Genomic DNA, 9,581 nt, shown 5'->3' on the forward strand with positions numbered 1-9,581 from the left:
GGGCACGGCTAAAATAATTGATTAATAGCCGTGGGCGTGGTTAAACTGATTGACAGTTGTGGGCGTGGTCAGACTGCTGTGATTGACATCTGCGGGCGTGACCAAACGGCGCTGATTGACAGTAGTGGGCGTGGCTAACCCCACCCCCCCGTGGAGTCCTGCCCCTCCCCCCCGCCCCTCCCCCACCCCCAAAACACAATTTTTTGGGGCCGTTTTTTTTCTCCTTTTTTTTTTTTTTTTAATGATCCAGGAACTGCCCCGCCCCCTCCCACAAGCCCCTCCCCCATCCCCAAAATTGGGGGCGTCGAGACCCCTCCCCCCTAAAAATTGGGGGGAGGTGGGAATTTTGGGGGAGGGGGCGTGGCTCCAGAGACCCCAACGTTTTGGGAAGGGGGGGCGGGGTCACTCCTGATTTCCGGGGGGAGATCCCGGGGGGTCTCCGGGGGGGTTTGGGGGTCCCTGGGGGGCGCTGGGACCATCCCGAGGGTCTCTGGGGGGTTCTGGGGGTCCCTGGGGACCATCCCGAGGGTTCGGGGGTCCGTGGGGGGCTCTGGGAGCGCCCCGAGGGTCTCTGGGATCTCCACCGGGGTCTCCCCGGGGACTGAAGACCCCTGACCCACCACCAGGGTCTCCTTGGGGGGCTCTGGGATCTCCACGGGGTTCTCCCCACTCGCTGAAGACCCCGGCCCCACCGCCAGGGTCTCCTCGGAAGGATTTGGGATCTCCACCGGGGTCTCCCCGTGGGCTGGAGACCCCGGCCCCACCACCAGGGCGTCCTTAGAAGGATCTGAGATCTCAACCAGGTTCTCCTCACAGCCTGGAGACCCCGATCCCACCGCCAGGGTCTCCTTGGAAGAACCGGGGATCTCCACGAGGGTCTCCCCGTGGACCGAGGACCCCGATCCCACCACCAGGGTCTCCTTGGAAGAACAGGGGATCTCCACGAGGGTCTCCCCATGGACTGATCCCCCTGATCCCACCACCAGGGTCTCCTTGGAAGAACAGGGGATCTCCACGAGGGTCTCCCTGTGGACCGAGGACCCCGATCGCACCACCAGAAGCTCCCCGGATGACCCAGATTCCACCTTGAGGCTCTCCCCATGGATCGAGGACCCCGGCCCCACCACCAGGACCTCCTTGGAGGAATTTGGGATCTCCACCAGGTTCTCCCCGTGGATCAAGGACCCCGATCCCACCACCAGAAGCTCCCCGGATTCCACCTTGAGGTTCTCCCCACTCACCGGAACGCCCGGCCCCACCACCAGCACCTCCTTGGAAGGTCCCGAGCCCACCCCGAGGTTCTCCCCGTGGATCGAGGACCCCTGACCCACCACCAGCACCTGCCCAGAGGGATTCCGGATCTCCACCAGGTTCTCCCCGTGGACTGAGGATCCAGATCCCACCACCAGAACCTCCCGGGAAGGGTCTGAGACCCCAGCCGAGTTCTCCCCACCCATTGCAACCTCCTGCCCCACCACCAGCACCTCCTTGGCCGACCCACATTCCACCTCGAGGTTCTCCCCGTGGACCGAGGCCCCCTGCCCCACCACCAGGGTCTCTCTGGGGGGCTCTGACCTCTCCACCAGGTTCTCCCCGTGGACCAAGGACCCCGATCCTACCACCAGAACCTCCCCGGATTCCACCTTGAGGTTCTCCCCACTCACTGGAACGCCCGGCCCCACCACCAGCACCTCCTTGGAAGGTCCTGAGCCCACCCCGAGGTTCTCCCCGTGGACTGAAGCCCCCAACCCAACCACCAAAGTCTCCTTAGAAGCACTTGAGACCCCGACCAGGTTCTCCCCGTGGACCGAGGACCCCGATCCCACCACCAGGGTCTCTCTGGGGGGCTCTGACATCTCCACCAGGTTCTCCCCGTGGACTGAAGACCCCTGCCCCACCACCAGGGTCTCTCTGGGGGGCTCTGACATCTCCACCAGGTTCTCCCCGTGGACCGAGGCCCCCTGCCCCACCACCAGGGTCTCTCTGGGTGGCTTTGGGATCTCCAGCAGGTTCTCCCTGTGGACTGAAGACCCCTGCCCCACCACCAGGGTCTCTCTGGGGGGCTTTGGGATCTCCAGCAGGTTCTCCCCATGGACCGAGGCCCCCTGCCCCACCACCAGGGTCTCTCTGGGGGGCTTTGGGATCTCCACCAGGTTCTCCCCGTGGACCGAGGCCCCCTGCCCCACCACCAGGGTCTCTCTGGGGGGCTCCGACATCTCCACCAGGTTCTCCCCGTGGACTGAAGATCCCTGCCCCACCACCAGGGTCTCTCTGGGGGGCTTTGGGATCTCCAGCAGGTTCTCCCCGTGGACCGAGGCCCCCTGCCCCACCACCAGGGTCTCTCTGGGGGGCTTTGGGATCTCCAGCAGGTTCTCCCCGTGGACCGAGGCCCCCTGCCCCACCACCAGCACCTCCCCGGACGACCCGGATGCCACCTCGAGGTTCTCCCCGTGGACTGAAGACCCCGAGGCCAGCACGAGGATCTCCTGGGAAGGTCCCGAACCCACCCCGAGGCTCTCCCCGCGGACCGAGGACGCCGGCCCCACCACCAGCACCTCCTTGGAAGGCTCCGGCACCCCAGGGCCGCCCTCGCCTCCCTTGGCGCCCTTCCCCTCGCCGCCCTGCCGGTGCATCTTGCGGTGCTTCCAGAGGTTGGAGAAGGACCTGTAGGACTTCCCGCACTCGTGGCAGGGGTAGGGCCGCTCGCCGGTGTGGATCCTCCTGTGCTCGGCCAGGCGCACGGCGATGGCGAAGCTCTTCCCGCACTCCTGGCAGCGGAAGGGGCGCTCGCCGGTGTGGAGGCGCCGGTGGTCCTTCAGGTGGGTGGACTGGCGGAACGCTTTGCCGCAGTCGGGGCACGGGTAGGGCCTCTCGCCCGTGTGGATGCGCCGGTGCACCTGCAGCGAGGTCTCCGTGCTGAACAGCTTGTGGCACTCGCCGCACTCCAGGTTTTTCGCCGCCGCCGCGCGTCGCGGTTGCGCCGCCGCCGCCGCCGCCGCCGCCGCGGAGCTTTCCGGGCTCGTCGCGGCCTTGATGCCGCCGTGGATCTTCTCGTGAGCTTTCAGCCTCGCCGCCGTGCCGGTTTTCTTGCCGCAGATCCCGCACTCGAACCTCCACCCCGCCTTGCCGCTGCACCGGTGCTCCCGCAACGCCGCGGGACCGGCAAAGGCGGCGCCGCAACCCTGGCACACCTGAGGCTGCTGGCCGGAGTGCGCCAGCAGGTGGACGTCCAGCAGCCGGCGCAGCAGAAAGCTGCAGCCGCACTGGCCGCATTTGTAGGGGTACTCCCCGGTGTGGTGGGCGCGGTGCAGGAGGAGCCGGTGGGGGCGGTGGAAGCGCAGCCCGCAGTCGGAGCAGCGGTGCGGGAACCTGCGGAAGTGCAGCTGCTGCAGGTGCTGGCGCAGCGTGGAGCTCTGGGCGAAGCGCTTGCCGCACTGCGGGCACTGGTGCGGCTTCTCGCCGGTGTGCGTCAGGCGGTGGCGCAGGAGGTTGGCCTGCGAGTGGAAGCTGCGGCTGCACTGGTGGCACGGGAAGGGGCGCTCGCCTGCGGGAGGAAGGAGAGGGTTAAAAGGGGACGGGGAGCGCGGGGCAAAGCAGAGGAAGGCAACGCGCGGGAACGAACCAAGTAAGATACGACAGGGAAAGTGCGCGCCACAAACAAAGGAAAATGAAACGCAATAAACGTAATGAAAAAGGTGTAATAAATAAATATCTATATGATACGTGGAATAAATGGAATGGAACGAATATAATCAATGGGATAAATGGAATAAATACAACTTAATGAATATAATAAAAATACTAAAATATATATATAATAAATAAATAAAATATAGTAAATAAAGTATATATGATAAACGAAGGAAATGGAAAGCAATAAATATAATAAATAAAGTATAATAAATAAAGTATAATAAATAAAAGTATATTTTAATAAAAAATAAATTAAATATTAAAAATATATAATAAATTAAATAAATAAAATATAGTAAATAAAGTATATATGATAAACGAAGGAAATGGAAAGCAATAAATATAATAAATGAAGTATAATAAATAAATATATATATGATACGTGGAACAAATGGAGTTGAATGAATATAATAAATAGAATAGAATAAATGGAATTGAATAAATATAATAAAATGGAATGAATACCATTTAATATTAAAAAATATTAAAATATATATAGAATAAATTAAATAAAATATAGTAAATAAAGTATATATGATAAACGAAGGAAATGGAAAGCAATAAATATAATAAATAAAGTATAATAAATAAAAGTATATTTTAATAAAAAATAAATTAAATATTAAAAATATATAATAAATTAAATAAATAAAATATAGTAAATAAAGTATATATGATAAACGAAGGAAATGGAAAGCAATAAATATAATAAATGAAGTATAATAAATAAATATATATATGATACGTGGAATAAATGGAGTTGAATGAATATAATAAATAGAATAGAGTAAATGGAATTGAATAAATATAATAAAATGGAATGAATACCATTTAATATTAAAAAAATATTAAAATATATATATAATAAATTAAATAAATAAAATATAGTAAATAAAGTATATATGATAAACGAAGGAAATGGAAAGTAATAAATATAATAAATAAAGTATAATAAATAAAAGTATATTTTAATAAAAAAAAATTAAATATTAAAAAATATATAATAAATTAAATAAATAAAATATAGTAAATAAAGTATATATGATAAACGAAGGAAATGGAAAGCAATAAATATAATAAATGAAGTATAATAAATAAATATATATATGATACGTGGAACAAATGGAGTTGAATGAATATAATAAATAGAATAGAATAAATGGAATTGAAGAAATATAATAAAGTGGAATAAATACAATTTAATATTAAAAAAATATTAAAATATATATATAATAAATTAAATAAATAAAATATAGTAAATAAAGTATATATGATAAACGAAGGAAATGGAAAGCAATAAATATAATAAAGTATAATAAATGAAAATATATCTAATAAGTGGAATAAATGGAATTGAATAAATACAAGAAATAAAATAAAATAAAGGGAATAAATGGAATTGAATAAATATAGGAAATAAAATATAAAAATAAAAATATACATAATAAACGAAAAAATATAATTAATGTAATAAATGAAATATAATAGAAATATGAGAAAAATGTAATAAATAAAATAAATAGAATATAGTAAACGTAATGAATATAACAGAATTCATATAATAAATACAATAAAATACATAAAATAAATAAGTAAAACATGATAAAGTAAAAAAATAAAAATAAATAAAAATATAATAAATAAAACGAATAAAATATAATAAGCAAAATAAATAAGAATATATAAAAAATAAAAATATAATAAAAAATTTAAAAATACACATAAAAATGTGATAAATAAAAGAAATAAAATGTCATAAATGAAATAAATAAGTACAATATAATAAATAAAAAGAAATAAAAATATAACAAATAAAAGAAATAAAAACGCCATAAATAAAATATAATAAATGAAATATAATAAATAAAAGGATAACTAAAATCTAACAACTCAAGTAAACGAAATCTAAGAAATAAGATCCGACAAATAAAACGAAAACAGACAAAATAAACCAAAAGAAACAAACCAAAAATAAATTAAAAAAAACCCAACAAAAGCAGAGCGGATAAAATAGAATAGAATAGAATAGAATAGAATAGAATAGAATAGAATAGAATAGAATAGAATAGATTAGAATAGAATAAAATAGAATAACATAAAATAGAATAAAATAGAATAAAATAAAATAGAATAAAATAGAATAAACTAAACGAAACTAACCAACCCAGCCCCGCCCCCCCGGTGCAGGCCCCACCCACCCGTGTGCGTGCGGGCGTGGTTGCGCAGGTGCGACGACTTCTTGAAGGCCTTCCCGCAGGTGCCGCAGCGGTGCCGGCGCTCCAGGCGGTGCACGAACCGCTGGTGCCTCACCAGGGCCACCTGAGTGCCGAACGCCTTCCGGCAAACCCCGCACTCCAGCCCCTCCTCGGGCGGGGCCGGCGCCACCAAAACCGGCTCGGGCGCAGCCAGCTGGCTCGGCGCCGAGTGGGAGCGCCGGTGATACAGGAACTTGGTGAAGCTGGCGAAAGTTTTGCCGCAGGCGCCGCAGCGGTGCAGCGGCTCCGCGCCGTGGGAACGGCGGTGCGACAGCAAGGCGGCCTCGGTGTCCAGAGCCAAGCCGCAGTCCAGGCACAGGTAAAGGGAGTCGCGGGCGTGGCCGGCGCGGTGCCGCCGCAGCTCGGCCGGGCTGGGGCACACCTGCGGGCACAGCGGGCACTGGAAACGCCCCAGGGTGTGGCACAGCAGGTGAGCCCGCAGCAGACGCGCGGAGGGCAGCAGCTCGCCGCACCGGTGGCACCGCAGGTCCGGCGGCTGCTGCGCCGGCGCGGGCGCGGCCGTCGTCGCGGCGGGCGGCGCGGGCGAGGGCGCGGCCGGCGCCAGGTGAGTCACCTGGTGCTCCAAAAAGTCTTTGGGGCTCTGGAAGAGCTGCAGGCACTCCCCGCACTCGTAAAGGAGCAGCTGCAGCGGCGCCTCGGCGTTAACCGCGTCGGCCTCGCCGTCCTCGTCCTCGGGCTTGCGGTAGGAATGCTCCACGTCCACCCTGGCCTGGTTTTGGGGCGGGTTTGGGGGCGGGTTGGGGGGCGGATTCTGGGCGTTTCGGTGGCCCTGGCGATGGGCCAGCCACAGCTCCTGGCTCTGGAAGAGGGCGCGGCACTCGGGGCACTCGAAGTGGATCCCACCCGAATTCGGGGAGGGTTTCGGGGGCTCGCCGGGGGTCCCCAGGAGTTTCAGGTGAAGCTCCTGGTGCTCCAGGAGCTGCCCAGGTGTCACCAGGAGGGCGCCGCACTCCAGGCACTGGAATTGGCTCGGCGGGTCCAGCTCGGCCGGGACGCCCAGAAGCTCCAGGTGAGGTTGGGCGGGCACCTGGGGGACAGGTAAGAACAGGTTAAAAAAGACATTATACATCATATTCTGTATGTTGCATGTTATGTTACGTATTGTATGATATATATTATATGCCGTACATTGTACATTTTATATCACATACTGTTACATATCGCACCTCATACATTACACATTATATATATTACACAGCGTATATCACATATTGTACATCACAGATTATATATTACATGTTACGTGTTACATATTACATGTTATATGTTGTATATTATATACTATATACCATATACTATGCAATTCATATTACGTATTATATATTATGCAATATGAATTACATATTATGCAATATGAATTACATATTATACATTATACATTATATATTATACATTATACATTATATATTATACATTATAAATTATACATTATATATTATACATTATATATTATACATTATAAATTATACATTATACATTATATATTATACATTATATATTATACATCGTATATTATACATTATATATTATATATCATATATATTATATATTATATATTATATATTATATATTATATATTATATATTATATATTATATATCATATATTATATATTATATACTATATACTATATATTATATATTATATATTACATCATATCATATATTACATATTATATAATTTATATTATACATTACATGTTATATATGCCATATAGTCGATACTACACATTGTTTATCACACCTTCTATATTACATATTTTACCTCACACGTCACACATGACATCCCGCGTACAACGCCCTGCGCACCGCACCGTACACACCACACGTGTCGTATGTCACAGGTTATACATCGTGCGTTACACGCCCCAAGCGCCCGACGCCCACACAACCGCAACCAAGCAAGGGAACCTTCCAGAAGGTTCCCCGCGGCCCCGGCGCTCACCTGCACAGGTGCAGCCTGCAGGCTCTGCTGCATGCCCTGCGGCGGCGGCTGCAGGTGCTGCAGGTGCTGCTGGTGGTGCAGCAGCGCCTCCTCCAGGCTGGAGGCCAGGTGGGAGCACTCGGAGCACACGTAGCGGTGCTCCACCAGCAGCAGCGTCTCCTCGGGGGAGGACATCTGGGATGGGGGAAAAATGGGGAGAAACCGGGGTTAGAGACGGGGAAATGGGAAAAATGGGGTTAGAGATGGGGAAAATGGGAAAAATGGGGAGAAAATGGGGTTAGAGACAGGAAAAATGGGAAAAAATGGGGTTAGAGACGGGGAAAATCTGCTCCACCAGCAGCAGCGTCTCCTCGGGGGAGGACATCTGGGATGGGGGAAAAATGGGGAAAAACCGGGGTTAGAGACGGGGAAAATGGGAAAAATGGGGTTAGAGATGGGGAAAATGGGAAAAATGGGGAGAAATCGGGGTTAGAGACGGGGAAATGGGAAAAATCGGGGTTAGAGACGGGGAAAATGGGAAAAATGGGGAGAAATCCGGGTTAGAGACGGGGAAAACGGGAAAAAATGGGGAGAAATCGGGGTTAGAGACGGGGAAATGGGGAGGAAATGGGGAGAAATCGGGGTTAGAGACGGGGAAAATGGGAAAAAATGGGGTTAGAGACGGGGAAATGGGGAGAAAAGGGGGTTAGAGATGGGGAAAACGGGAAAAATGGGGAGAAATCCGGGTTAGAGATGGGGAAATGGGGAAAAATCGGAGTTAGAGATGGGGAAATGGGGAGAAAACGGGGAGAAAATGGGGTCAGAGATGGGGAAAATGGGAAAAATGGGGAGAAAATGGGGTTAGAGATGGGGAAAATCTGCTCCACCAGCAGCTGCGTCTCCTCGGGGGAGGACATCTGGGATGGGGAAAAAAAAATGGGGTTAGAAACAGGGAAAACGGGAAAAACGGGGTAAAATGGGGGAAAAATGGGAGAAAATGGGGTTAGAAATGGGGAAATGGGAGAAAACGGGGTCAGAGACGTGGAAATGAGGAGAATAACGGGAGAAAATGGGGTAAAATGGGAAAAAACGGGGAGAAAATGGGGTTAGAACGGGGAAAATGGGAAAAAACGGGGAGAAAATGGGGTTAGAACGGGGAAAATGGGAAAAAACGGGGAGAAAATGGGGTTAGAGACGGGGAAATGAGGTTAGAAACGGGGGAAATGGGGAAAAATGGGAGAAAATGGGGGGAAACACAGTTAGAGATGGGGAAATGGAGAAAATGGGGAGAAAATGGGAAAAAAACGGGGAGAAAATGGGGTGAAAATGGGGAAAAGGAGAGAAATGGGGGGAAAACGGGGAGAAAAATGGGGTTAGAGAGGGGGAAATCGGGAAAAACCGGGGCAGAGAGGCGGCAAACTCAGGGGCAGCGACGGCCCCGACCAATCCCTCCCCAAAATCCCCCCGAATCCCCCAAATCTCCCGAATTTCCCCCCAAAATCCCCCCCAGGATCCCCGAAATCCCCCCCGAACCCCTCAGACAACCCCGACCCCCTCCGGGAACCCCCAAATTCCCCCCAAATCCCCCAAAATTTCCCCAAATTTCCCCAAATTTCCCCCAAAATCTTCCCCGCCGTCACCTCCGGCCTCTCCGGCGCTCCCGCGCCGCCACCCCCCAACAAGGCGCGTC

At 49.4% G+C, this 9,581-nt stretch overlaps 1 protein-coding gene across 1 annotated transcript; it reads right to left on the bottom strand.

Moving 5' to 3' along the window:
* Positions 1–230: 230 nt before the first annotated feature.
* Positions 231–9,581, bottom strand: LOC136284529 (uncharacterized). Its single transcript, XM_066174880.1, has 4 exons — positions 9,532–9,581; positions 7,913–8,086; positions 5,892–6,996; positions 231–3,544 (listed from the first exon to the last, which is right to left on the bottom strand). Exons 2-4 carry the CDS (start codon positions 8,084–8,086, stop codon positions 321–323), a joined length of 4,503 nt encoding a protein of 1,500 aa, XP_066030977.1. The 5' UTR covers positions 9,532–9,581; the 3' UTR covers positions 231–320.

The sequence above is a fragment of the Chamaea fasciata genome, unplaced genomic scaffold (genome assembly GCF_029207755.1).
Source record: "Chamaea fasciata isolate MVZ Bird 193981 ecotype frontalis unplaced genomic scaffold, bChaFas1.0.hap1 SCAF_1081, whole genome shotgun sequence".
Taxonomy (NCBI): Eukaryota; Metazoa; Chordata; class Aves; order Passeriformes; family Sylviidae; genus Chamaea; species Chamaea fasciata.

Excerpts from the sequence above, each read along its gene's own strand:
- LOC136284529 (XM_066174880.1), bottom strand. The coding sequence starts at position 8,086 with ATGTCCTCCCCCGAGGAGACGCTGCTGCTGGTGGAGCACCGCTACGTG. Across the intron at positions 6,997-7,912 it reads TGCAGGCTGCACCTGTGCAG|GTGCCCGCCCAACCTCACCT; the intron begins GTGAGCGCCGGG and ends CCTGTCCCCCAG. Across the intron at positions 3,545-5,891 it reads CCACGCCCGCACGCACACGG|GCGAGCGCCCCTTCCCGTGC; the intron begins GTGGGTGGGGCC and ends TTCCTCCCGCAG.